Source organism: Rhinichthys klamathensis, unplaced genomic scaffold (genome assembly GCF_029890125.1).
Source record: "Rhinichthys klamathensis goyatoka isolate OS25496 unplaced genomic scaffold, OSU_Roscu_1.1 h1tg000231l_1, whole genome shotgun sequence".
Classification (NCBI taxonomy): domain Eukaryota; kingdom Metazoa; phylum Chordata; class Actinopteri; order Cypriniformes; family Leuciscidae; genus Rhinichthys; species Rhinichthys klamathensis.
Window position 1 is genome coordinate 991,000 of NW_026606755.1, and position 13,667 is coordinate 1,004,666.

The 13,667-nt window shown below is 36.9% G+C and overlaps 1 protein-coding gene across 2 annotated transcripts in view; it reads left to right on the forward strand.

Annotated features, from left to right (window-relative positions):
* The window catches only part of ccdc120a (coiled-coil domain containing 120a), a 49,941-nt gene extending 36,784 nt beyond the window's left edge, over positions 1 to 13,157 (forward strand). For both annotated transcript variants that reach the window (XM_056265306.1, XM_056265307.1), the window contains exons 2-11: positions 2,874 to 2,996; positions 3,113 to 3,194; positions 4,159 to 4,280; positions 5,403 to 5,519; positions 5,616 to 5,739; positions 7,450 to 7,506; positions 8,892 to 9,033; positions 9,639 to 9,740; positions 11,011 to 12,051; positions 13,015 to 13,157. In XM_056265306.1, the coding sequence (XP_056121281.1) occupies positions 3,143 to 3,194; positions 4,159 to 4,280; positions 5,403 to 5,519; positions 5,616 to 5,739; positions 7,450 to 7,506; positions 8,892 to 9,033; positions 9,639 to 9,740; positions 11,011 to 12,051; positions 13,015 to 13,120 (1,863 nt within the window). In that variant the 5' untranslated portion in view covers positions 2,874 to 2,996; positions 3,113 to 3,142 and the 3' untranslated portion in view covers positions 13,121 to 13,157. The remainder of the gene's footprint in view (positions 1 to 2,873; positions 2,997 to 3,112; positions 3,195 to 4,158; positions 4,281 to 5,402; positions 5,520 to 5,615; positions 5,740 to 7,449; positions 7,507 to 8,891; positions 9,034 to 9,638; positions 9,741 to 11,010; positions 12,052 to 13,014) is intronic.
* Positions 13,158 to 13,667: the final 510 nt, after the last annotated feature.

The window sequence follows — 13,667 nt, forward strand, 5'->3', positions numbered from 1 at the left end:
TTGAGTGTGTAGCAAAAGAGTAGGCAAGCTTTGGGACATACTACTTCGTCATCTTTAACGGACAGATCTGTCGCGTGCATCCTATCACCGTAAACTGCCCTGTCAATCATCTCGTCACAGTTAAAATCCTCCATTCAATCTAATATAAGTTCTTACCATTTCGGAGAGAAATGTTGTCGCACGTTCATCTGCCAGTCATGGGTCTTTCATGCGGAGACTCTCCTCATGTGTTTGGAATTTGAATATAATGATGCATTTAAAAGGTAATGGCTAAACGTATCTTTGCAAAATGTTCACAATGCTGCTGCAGATGCAATATAATGTGGACAACATTGAATAAATACATTTTCGTCAGGTTAGATACTGATAATTAATCACTCAAACCCCTTTATCTAAACCTCTCTACATAACCGTCGGACTCGCGTGTCCTCCATGTCTGTAGTTTTTGAACACTTTTCATTCATGTTTGTAGTTCTAACCGAATCCTCGTCCAACGCGCGATGGGTTGTGGGCAATATCAGCCGTTAGAGTGCGCATCGATCTGCACTTCGGATTCTGACCGGATTTAGTAGACCATCCGGGTCTCTTTGGGAGACTCATTTCAACATACTACGATTTGGGACGTACTAATTCTATTTTCGAATACTATTTAGGACGGATAGTATGCGAATTGGGACGCAGCAATAATGTTACTGACAGACTGGGAAGTGAGGTGCTGCAACAATGGAGAATATGGGAAAAGAATGTTTTTAAACATTCCAACCTATTTTTTTTAGCAGACCCCAAAATCAAAATTTAGACTTTAAAAACATGGCCTCTTTCAATAGGGAAATGAGATCAACATATGCTGCTGTTATGAGAAATAACTTGGAATGGATAAATATTGTGAAAAGGTTTCATCAAAACATTTGGCGAATTAGGTGAACGCTACTTCAAAATTGGCAAACGTTGCTGGAAGACTCGAGTAGTTCTTCAACATCTCCTCAATGCAGGGCACCAGCAGGATCAGGGATCTTATCAAGCTCAAACTGACAACAGCGTGACTCCATTAGCTGAAACCCAACACTAGGCAAACCGAGACAGGCAAAGACGTTGTGTTTGCTCTAGCAACATGCACATATTTGTGTTACGTTTATCGGCCCACTCGCTTTTATTTGTCCTCCCTTGACCCTCGAGTGTGTGTGACGGGCACGATTAGGTCATGACAACACACAATACCTGCACTGTTCTATTGTTTTTTTTTTAATTACGACGTGTGCTTCACTCATCTGCTACCATTTTCTCCAAGTTATTTCTGCATATGACTCTATTGATCCTTCTTTATAATTATAACCTTTTACATTTTTCAGAGACACCCATCATTCATGCGCTCTCAATGACAGAGCCGCCCATCTCCTGCAGCCGAGATAATAACTACTTCCTGATGGCTGTGCTTGAAAAACTGCATTGTGAAGAATAGATCACCACTGGGCGTTAAAGCTGAAAACATTTGGGTTTTTTGACGTTTATTTAGGTTGCAGACAGGAAACGGCGTGAGATGCGGTTTTTGAGGTTTTTCGACCTTTCTCCTCATTGTGCTCCTTGTTTACGGCTGATCCTAGGAAATGACTCTTGCCCTGTTGAGAGAGTTTTTGTGCGTGAGGATTTCTGCCCGTATTGTTTTTATAGGTTAGTCTGAGCCTCCCATTTCTGTTTCCCGCACTGGTTTCCTGCTTCACGAGCCACTTCCTGCACACCACAGTCCACTTCCTGTCCGGAGTTCCCACAGGCAATTCCATGTGAATTTGAAGGGGGGGAAAAATCAGATGTGAATGTGACTTGGGCCAACTAAACCATCTTGAAAGTGCAAATAAACTAGAAATAAAATCTCAAATTGACCTAATATATTTCTACTATTGAAGGAGTGTTGTTTAAGTATCATTTGATAGTATAGTATTTATTATTATCTTGAATTAGCTTTTTTTTGTTGTAATTTTGCTATGTGCTTTTGTCATTTTATTATTTTCTTTTTATTATTTTTCTTTTTATTTAGATTTAATTTAATTTTACTTTTAGTTAAACTTAAGTTGCCAAGACAGCATTTCTAGTTTTTAAGTTTATACATTTGTCTAAAATGTATAATTTAATTTATAAACAAAATAAAATAAAAATAAATGTATTCAAAATAAAAAATACTATAATACGATATAAATAATACTAAAATAACACTGCTATTTATTTCAATGAATGAAAATGATTTTTAATAGTAGTTTTAGTTAACAATAACAGCAATGTACTGAAAAAAACATCTCATATCTTTTAATTTGTGCACTAGAGAAAGCTATAAAATCTTAGGTTTCCCTCCATTGATTTATATTTATGTATTAGCAGACGCTTTTATCCAAAGCGACTTACAAAAGAAAAAAAGCAATTCGCCAAAGAGCCAACAATATTCATAATATACAATGGCAGGCTTATTATAGACAACTAATACACCTTGAAAAAACACACTGAAATCTCTTTAATATCTCAATTGTTTCTCATAGATTGAGACGTCTCTTTCTCCGATTGTTCTCATGTGAAAAAGACTTCTAGAGAAAGTCTCATAGAGGTCTCAATGTCTCAAACTGATCCGTTTGGCTATGATACAAAAGCTTGCAATCAAAACTCAAAATCTCCCTATGAACTCATTTCTCATCAAATTCCTCCAGGACCAAATAATCTGAGTTGCTATCCATTTCATGCACATCAGTCACATCTGCTAAACCTTGCCTGTTCTATCAGTTATATAAGCGATTTATCTGATACTCTGTCTTCAAAGCCGTCTCTCAGTCAGACTCGGAGCTCTTATGTGTGGGGCAACAATGTCTCATATGGTTTGTTTTGTGTTTCAGGGCATAAAGTTCGTGAAGCGTTGTGCAGCAGCGCAGTGGCTCCCCCCTCAGGCCAGTCTCAGCACTGCAGCAACACCCAGCAGCTTCTGCTTCATGGCCACAAGTCCCAATCTCCGTGAGAAGGTAAGAAACGTGTGAGCTATTTACACGCTTGTCTGATTTGAGTACAATCCAGCTAAGTCTTCTGCCGGAGACATTCGTCATTGTAATGTTTGGTTTGTTTTCTTGTCTCTCTGTAGGTAAACTAACAATCAGGAGGCAGTGAGGTGATGCAAAAGACGTATGACATGGAGGTCAAAAGTCACCTGATAACAGGCCCTGGTGAGCGCCTGTGTGTGTTTGTTTGCTGTCTTTGTAAGAATTTTACTTTGCAAGTTGTTTGTCTGACGGGTGTGTGTGTTTTGTTTTTGTCTGTTATTGTGGCGACCAAATATCCTCACAAAGACCTTTTAAGGAGAACATCTTCATAATGGGTCTAAATCTTATTAAATGTTTCGTGATGCAAGAAATTACATGCTTCACCTTTAAATCTTATTTAACAAGTAAAAAGGACAAAAGCTGTCCAATTTGGGAAGGTTAAGGGTGCACAGGTTACCAGTAACCCATAATCACACTTTTTGACCAGTGCTTTTCCATATCTTTTCCAGTCATTCTTGATTACTGATAAGGATTTAAACTATTTAAGATTTAAGAACTACTTAAACTATGTAGGGTTTTAAAAATAAATAAAAAATTATTACTATTCTTGCCTATGAAATTACAATTTAAAAATTTCCTGACTAGGGAAAAATTTAGGAACTTAAAAAAATACATATATTTTATATATATATATATATATATATATATATATATATATATAATTTAGAATATAGTTTTTAAAATTAGAACCTTTACACTAATTTTAAAAAAAAATAATACTTTTATTCAACAAGGATGCATTAAATTGATCAAAAGTGACTGTAAATACATTTATAATGAATTTAAAAAATGCTGTTCTTTTGAACTTTCTGTTCATCAAAGAACACTGAAAAAAAATAAAAAATTACATTTCAAAATATATTATAGACAGTTCTTTTAAATTTTAATAATATATCACAATATTACTGTTTTACAGCATGTTTGATCAAATAAATGCAGCTTTGGTGAGCAAAAGAGACTTCTTTCAAAAACATAAAAATCATTCCCACCCCAAACTTTTGAACGCTAGTGTAAAACAATTAAAATGAGTCCGTCTGTGGTAACATGGTGTGTGTGTGTGTGTGTGTGTGTGTGTGTGTGTTTGCAGAGCTGCAGGACAGTAAGCAGCACGCGGAGCGGATGGTGGAGCTGCAGGAGCGTAGGAGAAGTCTGCAGTCGCTGCTCAACACTCGATTGGCAGAACTCAAACGTGTGTGTCTGCAGGAGGCGGTCAGTGTCTCATCATCCGCACATTAAAGTCCAATTACATTCCTGAATTTAATTTGAATTGAGGGAACCAACAGGATGCAGAATTGACGTTTAAGTTTGAATGTAATTAAGTAGATATTTAGAACTTGTTCTAGTTTCTTAGAACGAAGCTCTTAGAAAGTTCAACACGATAAACTGAACCACTGAACCACACAGCTGCCAGATCATGTGACGCCACAGAGATGCCGGCACAAGCCCATCTGATCTTTGCTCATACTTATATCTCAACAAGCTTGGCATTTAAAATGCTTGTTTTACACATGTAACTTCAGGTGTGTTTTTCATGATGTGCTTCATGTCTTAAAGGAATAGTTCACCCCAAGATTTTGTCATAATTTACTCACACTCAAGTTATTCCAAACCTGTATGTATTTCTTTCTACTGCTGAACACAGAATAAGATATTTTGATAGAATGTTGGTAACTAGACAGTTGACGGCAGCCATTGGCTTCCATAGTATGGGAAAAAAAATACTATGGCTTTGGTTACCCACATTCTTCAGTTGGAACAACATGAGTGTGAGTAAATGCTTACAGAATTTTTTTGGATGAAAAATCCATGTAAAGGAGTGGAAAAGAAGATTTTTCTTTCTCTTTTGAAATAATGTGCATAATGTGACACTCTAACATTCATAACGCAAAACTCCCTCCAGAGATTGCTTATGAAAATTAAATTAAGCTGATAATACGTGTCATTCCAAAATTGTTGTGGTTATAATGTCACATCCATGACCACATTAACATATGAACAACAGTGTGTGCACACCAGCGTCTTACCAGAAATATCATTATTTATTTCACATTCATAAATGTTAGCCAATCATAATAGAGCTAATGTACATATAGAACATATAGCAGCAAAATAGCCTGTTTAATTCTACAGATGACATTAAATTAAATTAAATTTAAAAAGGAATTGAAGTAAAAAATATAATTAATTAAATGTTTTGTTCAAACTTGACTAAATTAATGTAAATAAATATACTATTCTACAAAAGTAAACATGGCTGCTCTAATATATTAAAAACAATAATGAAACAGTTTAAGTCATCTTGTTCATGTTTGCTCGTCATACATTTTGTAGGAAATGACAGGTGAAGTTCCTCATGAATATCCTCTGGAAACCGGAGAGAAAGTCCCTCATGTGCGGCGCAGGGCTGGTCTGTCCCGCAGCAGTTCCAAACAAAACACGAAAAATGAGGTGTGTGGATTTGAGATGATCTGGGTGGCCACTAAATTGATATTGGATACGTGATGGATAAACATCATAAGTTGCTCAATGTTTGTGCTGGTTTAGGACGAGGACGCCTCTCAGCGCAAGACAAAGAAAACTCTGTTCAGCGGTGCCCTCCGCAGGCACGTCGATTCAGAGCAGCATCCTTCACACAGCAAACGAACCGTTCACAGAGGATGCCACACAGGTGGGGTCGAAGAATATTCAGAGGAAATAAACACCATTTCATGCCTGAAATTTGTATTTTTTACTCATATATATACAGTATATACAGAAAGATGTTTTAATGTTTTTGAAAGAAGCATCTTCTGCTCACCAAGGATGCATTTATGTAATCAAAAATACAGTAAAAACAATAATATTGTGAAATATCATTACAAATTAAAATAAGTATTGTCTATTATAATGTATTTTAAATGTAATTTATTCCTGTGAAGCAAAGCTGAATTTTCCAGTCTTCAGTCACATGATCCTTTAGAAATCATTCTGGACATTTCTGATTATTATCAATGTTGAAAACAGTTTTTTTAGAAACCATAATACATTTTGTTTCAGGATTTTTTGATGAACAGAAATTTGCAAAGAACAGCATTCATTTGAAATATTTTTGTAATATTCTAAATGTCTTAGTTTTGATCCCAAACTTTTGAACGGCATGGCCTAAAATGATTTGGACATTTAAACCACATTTTAAAAATGTCATTTATCAAATCAAGTATCCAAATACTTTTTCAGGTGACTGTATATATAATTAATTTTTATTTTATTTTTTTAAACTAAAGTATAGCATGTCAACTGTGAACTTGTTTTTGTCCATTAAACCCGGTAAACACATACAAATCTAATTGACTCAACTAATTGACAAATCGATAATGTTTGTCTCTGCTCGGTCCATGATCAAACTGAGCAAACCAGCTGTGATAAAACTGACATACAGTAATGATTATAGATTAGACTGAGCTAATGACTGGTTGAACTGTGCTGAGATTACAGAGACTTCAGATCAAACTAAAGACTCAGATCAGTTTCAAGATAACAAAGGTTAAAGCTAATCATATTAACAATTATTCTGATATGTGGTACTTAACTCATGTAAATGTGGTAAATTTCCCGATCAGACTTGGCTTGTGAGAGACGGGACGAAGAGTGGTTTATAACGGATATCAGACCAGTTTAGTGTCAGACTGGTGGTCTGGCTTTGGACCGTGGGAACAGTTGATTATGCTTGCATGTTTGTGTATGTGGTATAAATTTAGAAGGGAAAGTTGTCTCTTGTGTGCAAACATGGAAAACAGTCCACCTTAAATGAGATACACGAGACGTTGTGCAACAGGAAGTGTCGATTAACCGGCCTGTTTCCGGCCATTATTACTAAAATGATGATGCAAGTTCAGTAAAAAATGTAACAAACACACACACTTATGTAGCTTTCTGAATGAAGCCAAACAGACGTATTGTTTTCATATGAAACTATTAACTATTGACTACCCTTAACCCTACCTCCCCAAAATCTTTTTGCATTTTTAAGGTAAACAATTATTTTTATTCTGTTTTTCTTTATTGCGACAATTGAATCTTTGTCTTTTACATATAATTATCACATTAGAGTCAAACCTCTTTAAATAATAAATGGTTAAAAATGCAAGTTAAAATCATTAATACATATCTCCACAATTTTATAAATATAAATACAAATTAAAAATGACTTTTATCCACATTTTTAGCTTTGAGAACATCTAGAAGAAAGGTTTTGTCAGATTTAGTTCTTTTTTTCTTCATGTCTAGCACACAAAAGGACCATTGGACAATATTACACCCTCATCCATTATCAGCCGCATAGAGCCAATACAGTGTGTTAATGTGACTTCATGTAATGTGTGAATGTTTATATCCTCAGATAACGCAGTGAAGTCAGAGAGCAGCTCCACGTCAGATTCCACCTATCAGGACACTGGTGAGTTATGGCACGGATCAGTGCTTTACATTAGCAGGATAATGAATGCGAGAGATAAGAAGCACTATTACAATGGCAGGATGAGTTTAGTGGATGGAGAGTCTCGCGGGGGTCATTAGAGTCTTCACATCAATGAGTCAAAAAGCCTGTTATTAACACTCACTGAACTAATCCTCTCCCTGTGGCATTTTTGATTCTCACACATTCTCTCTCTCTCTCTCTCTCTCTCTCTCTCTCTCTCTCTCTCTCTCTCTCTCTCTCTCTCTCTCTCTCTCTCTCTCTCTCTCTCTCTCTCTCTCTCTCCTCTCTCTCTCTCTCTCTCTCTCTCTCTCTCTCTCTCTCTCTCTCTCTCTCTCTCTCTCTCTCAGTTTTCAGTTTTCAATTTCGATTAAGAAATGTGATTAAATTATTTATATACAATATTGCCAAAGCATCAGTACAAATAACAAAAAAAAATTGACTGGAAAAAGTTGTCAATAATAGTAATAAAGACTAAACAAATTAGTTAATATAGTGAGTCATTGATTGTGCTTATTTTCTGAGGGTATGGCATTCAGATATGAATTTTGCTGTAATTGATACATAACAACCCTCCTTTATTCGCACTTGTGTATGTACATGGCCCCAAAAATTATTTAGACACTTAAGACACACTTAAAAATATTAAAAAGTCATTTAATAAGATATTTGATACAAATATCAAACCAATTGCACAAATACAGCTTGTGCAGCATTTGGGCTCAGATCACACTTGCTTTGTTTTGTTGTTTAATAAAATGAAATGATAAGAACTTCTTTGTTACACACATTAACCTCTTCAAGATTGCGGTCTGTAATAATAAAAAAGAAGAAGAAATGAATACTTTTATTCAGCAAAGATGCATTGAATTGATCAAAATTGACAGTAAAGACATCTATCAGATTTCTATTTCAAATAAATGCTGTTCTTTTGAACTTTCTAATTGTCAAAGAATCCTGTAAAAAAGTACCACGGTTTCCACTAAAACTGTTTTCAACAATGATAATAATAAGAAACGTTTCTTGTGCAGCAAACCAGCATATTAGAATGATTTCTGAAGGATCATGTGACACTGAAGACTGGAGTAATGATGCTGAAAATTCAGCTTTGCGTCACAGGTTTAAATTGCATTTTAAAGTATAGTCAAATAGAAATTTTTTATTTTAAATTGAATAAATATTTCACAATATTACTATATTTTTGATAAAATAAATGCAGTCTTGGTGAGCATAAGAGACTCTTTCAGAAACCATACCGACCCCAAACCTTTGAATGGTAGTATGTCTTAGAAGTGTATAACTGTGAATTAGAAAGTTAGCTTCTGTCTCAACCTCTCTCTCTCTCTCTCTCTCTCTCTCTCCTTCAGAAGACGCCTCTGACGGCCTGTCACCCTCACGTCCCCGGCTGGTCTCGGGGAGTCCAGACAACAGGTTCTCTCGAAAACTCTCCCCCGTGGAGATCTATTACGAGATAAAAACTCGCCGCAACTCTGTGGCCAGCTCAGCCAGGTACTCGCTCAGCACATTTTGCTTTCGTGCTCAGCATGAGAAAGTAGGAACAGCTGTTTTTCCACTTTATGTAGATCCAAAGGTGAATCAGCATTGATAAGCTGATCTGGAAGCACCTCATTTAGATGGGTACAAATATTTATGGTTTGTAATTTATGGCTGATTCTAGAACAAAGGCTTTTTGCTACTCATGGATATTTTGGCAAAAATCTAAAAGACATTGTAAATTGTAACACGAGCTGTAACTATATCCATCATGTGACTATTCAAATATCACTGTATAATAAAAATAAATGGTTGCACTTTATTTTATAGAATGTGTACTTACATGTACTTATAGTGTACTTACCTAAGCAAATACTGGGTAAAATAATGTAACGACATGGGTTTAGGTGTAGGGTTAGTACCTCAACCAGTTATTGTAATTACTGTAATAAGTACATAGTATGTACATGGGGAACAGGATTGTAAAATAAAGTGCTACCAAAATAATAAAGCTACAATTTAGAATCAAAACATAACTTCATCATCAGTTTTATAAATAGGTCTTTGTTACCATATAACATAGATCAAGTTTGTTAACTAGACTTTGTTTTTTCCCCCAGCCCAAGTCACACTCTTCCAAGAAGTGTGTCGAATTTAGAAGGTAGAAGTGTACCAGCAACTCCACTCTTGTCCCGCAATGGAATAACAGGAGTGCACATCAGGTAACAACTGCGCAAAACACACACGCACAAACGTAGGTTAAAACACTGCGCACTGCAGACTATATAGCTAATTATAGTTAAAAAGCCCTGAATTGATAATGGCACAAACATTTTGATTAAATTACTTATTTGCAATAAGGTGTAATGAAGTAATGGATGTCTAAGGAGGTTGAGCGAAGGCCCCATTATTTCCTACTCAATCCAATTACACATACAGAGCAGCTTGTTGTGCCGCAGTGCCGGGAGATACTGATATCAGCATGTTTGGAGACTGATGTGTTGTGTGGCTGTCATTTCATCAGAGAGACACTTGGGTAGCTTAAAGGGATAATCCACCCAAAAATGAGAATTCTGTCATTATTAACTCAACAAATCTGTATGCATTACTTTCTTCAAAAAAAGATCATTTTGAAGAATGTTGGTTTCGGTTCTACTGACTTCCATTGCATTTTTGGTCCGTATTATGGAAGTCAGTGGGAATTAAAACCGATTGGTTACTAACATTCTTCAGAATAATCTCTTATGTTCCTCAGAACAAAGAAAGTCATATTGGTTTGGAACGACATGAGGGTGTTTACCTAAAAAATGAAAATTATCCCATAATTTATTCCCCCTCAAGCCTTCCTAGGTGTATATGACTTTCATATATGTGTTCTGCCGAACACAATCAGAGTTTTATTAAAAAATAGCCCAAAAAAGCTCATCCGTCCATCATAAAAGTAATCCATACGGCTCCAGAGAGTTGATAAAGGCCTTCTGAAGCGAAGCGATGCGATGCGTTTTTGTAAGAAAAATATCCATAGTTATAATTTTATGAATTATAATCATGGGCTTCCGATACATGCCGTATGCGAGTCAAGTTCCGGCGGGAGAGTGATTTCTGACCGGTTATGCAGTAATTACACTCCCATTATAAAGTTTGGAAGAGCCAGGGTATTTTTTAATATGACTCAGATTGTGTTTGAATGAAAGAAGAAAGTCATTTACACCTAGGATGGCTTGAGGGTCAGTACATTATGGGATCATTTTTAGTTTTTTTGGGTGAACTAACACTTTAGGGTAACACTGTTTTTGACAGACCTAAAAAATACATAGAATTTATTTTTTAAAATTATAACATTAATTGTCTTTACTGTCACTTTTGAGCAATTTAATGCATCCTTGCTGAATAAAAGCAGTCACTTATTTAAAAAAAAAAAAAAAAAATCATACTGGCCCCAAACTTTTAAATGGTAGTGAATGTATTTGAATGTGTTGTTTATTTGCGCAGGTCAGAATCATCTAGCGGCACTGCTGCCGTGAAGCAGTGGTCAGACAATCCCGAGGCGTCCCAGCAGGTGCCTCTGCAGTCTCAGGAGGGGTCCTACGAGCAAGGGCACAGGCGAAGCAATAGCTCCGAGACGTTACTCGACCGGCACGCCTCTGCTGTGGAGGAGGGAGGTCAAAGGTTAGGCATGCCTGTTCGAAACGGCCCATACAAGAGCTCAGAAGCAATCATGGACACAACTTTAAAACAGGCACAGCGGAGCAGCCCCGAACGACAGGTAAACGGACACACCGAACTGGCCCGCGTTCGCTCGGCTGTGGGAGGTCGAGGAACGAACGGAGGTGGCGGTTACAATGAGATCCTCATAGATTATGTGTGGGGGAAACAGCAGAAGATGCAAGCTCAGCAAAGACTGCAGGTCCAAAATAGTGCAAAAACCCGGCCGTGGCCTGAAGGTCCCAATGCGCCACCACCTCCCTACAGGAACGGCTTCCCCCAATCGCAGCAGCTTATCCTGGGCAACGGCCCTCCGGCCTACAGCCCGCTAATGCTGAGAGGGAAACCCGGCGAGCCTCGGAGGGTCAAAGTGACACGCACCAAATCCTGCGGTCCGTTCGTTCCCTCACAGCAGCACCAGCAAGAGTCTATCCTTCTCTCTGCCTACACTGAAACCAACACCGCCAATGGCACCGCCGTTAATGCACTGCATAACCAGCACATGGACCACCCTCACAGACCACCACACTACCCAACCGAGTCGTCCACCACACCCACGACCCCCGACGACCCCACACGCAGCCTGCACAAGGCCTTGGCGCTGGAGGGCTTGAGAGACTGGTATCTGCGGAACGCACTGGGACAGGCGGCCAATGGAGGGAAGAGCAAAGAGGGGACGCAGACTCAGCGCAGGCGTACCACGTCCTCTCTGCACACCTCGCAACCCCATCCGCCCCTAAAACACCAGCCACAGTCCTTTCAAACGGACGCATCCTATCCACAGATGCCTCAGTCGGCCACGTTTCATGGCCACCCTCTACACGGCAGGTAATTGCAGACTGAATTACAATCTACATTCATACGATACATGAACCATCAGTCAAGAAAGCCTTGTTTTCGAAAAGGTAAATATATATATATTAGGTATCATGAATTTTACAGCATTTATTTATCTTGGTCAATGTTCTTTCCTGCATTTACTAATGCATTTTCACAAGTTTTTGAATGTATTTTTATTATAGTAGGTAAACAATAGTATATTTTTTTAAATTAACATTTTAAATATTTTACAGTTTTTTTTTATGTTTTTGAAAAAAGTCTCTTATGCTCACCAAGGCTGCATTTTATTTGATTAAAAATTAAATAAAAACAGTAATATTGTGAAATATTATTACAAATTAAAATAACTGTTTTCTATTTTGATATATTTTAAAATGTAATTTATTCCTGTGATGCAAAGCTGAATTTTCAGCATCATTACTCCAGTCTTCAGTGTCACATGATCATTTTCTGCATTTTCACATTTCGAGCTGTACAAATCAACAGTTAGTTCAATTCAATGAATTATTGTATTTTTTCTTTATAGTATTTAATGAACATTCAAATTTTCATATTTATTATGGTACCATTCAAAGGTTTAGGGTTGATAAGATTTTTTTTAACGTTTTCGAAAGAAGTCCTTATGCTCAAGGCAAGACAGTAAAATGGTAAGAAATTTGACAAATGGTAAAATATTATTACACTTTCACATTTTCTATTTGAATATATTTTAAAATGTAATTTAATTCCTGTGCAAGAAAGTTCAAAAGAACAGCATTTTTGAAAGATTAAAATCTTTACTGTCACTTTTGATCAATTTAATGCATCATTGCTGAATAAAATGTTTTTTTTTAAACAACCCAAACAAACAAAATTTAATGACCCCAATATATACATTTGAAATATTTCCTTTTCTTAGATGTTTATCATACCTCATTGATTTTGTCGCCTCTTCTTTCTTCTTCCCTACAGGTCGATGGAGCTTTCATTGTACCAAGATACCCTTTCATCTAAAATGCAGGAGATGACACTTAAAGAGACGAGTAATGACAGACCCACGCCAGGCACGCTGGTCTGACGCGCAAACACACAGTCTCACCCACACACACTCATGCAAACACAAAGAGACTACAGCAAACACCAGCTTACCTGTGTATGGAATGGCAGACTGAGAGAATGCCATAGTGGACTTTTAAAGAGACTTTTTGCTTCCTTTCAGCGGTTAGAATGAAATAAATCAGCCTATCATCCTTGTAATACTAATATATGCTAAGCTACCACTGACATGGGACAAACACTTGTACTAAAGACCGTTTACAGCATGAGATCAAGCTGTCTTCTAGTTTCACATCATTTCTGTGTTCCTGTAGACTTAAGTAGTTTAGTAAATGTCCCTTTTAATCAGCAAAAGGTTAGTCAGAGAAAAAAGACAAAACATCACCATATTTCTATTAGTAAAACAACAATGTTGAGTTAATTCTATCACACTATTTCCAGCTTTGGTTTAGATGTGCAAGTATAAAACAAGTTTTTGTTGTTCGTGAGAATCCAGTACTGGTCGCTGGTGAGACCTTCCAAAAGTAGTGCTGGACATTTGAGGCCCTTTGAAAAAAAATCAGGATCTT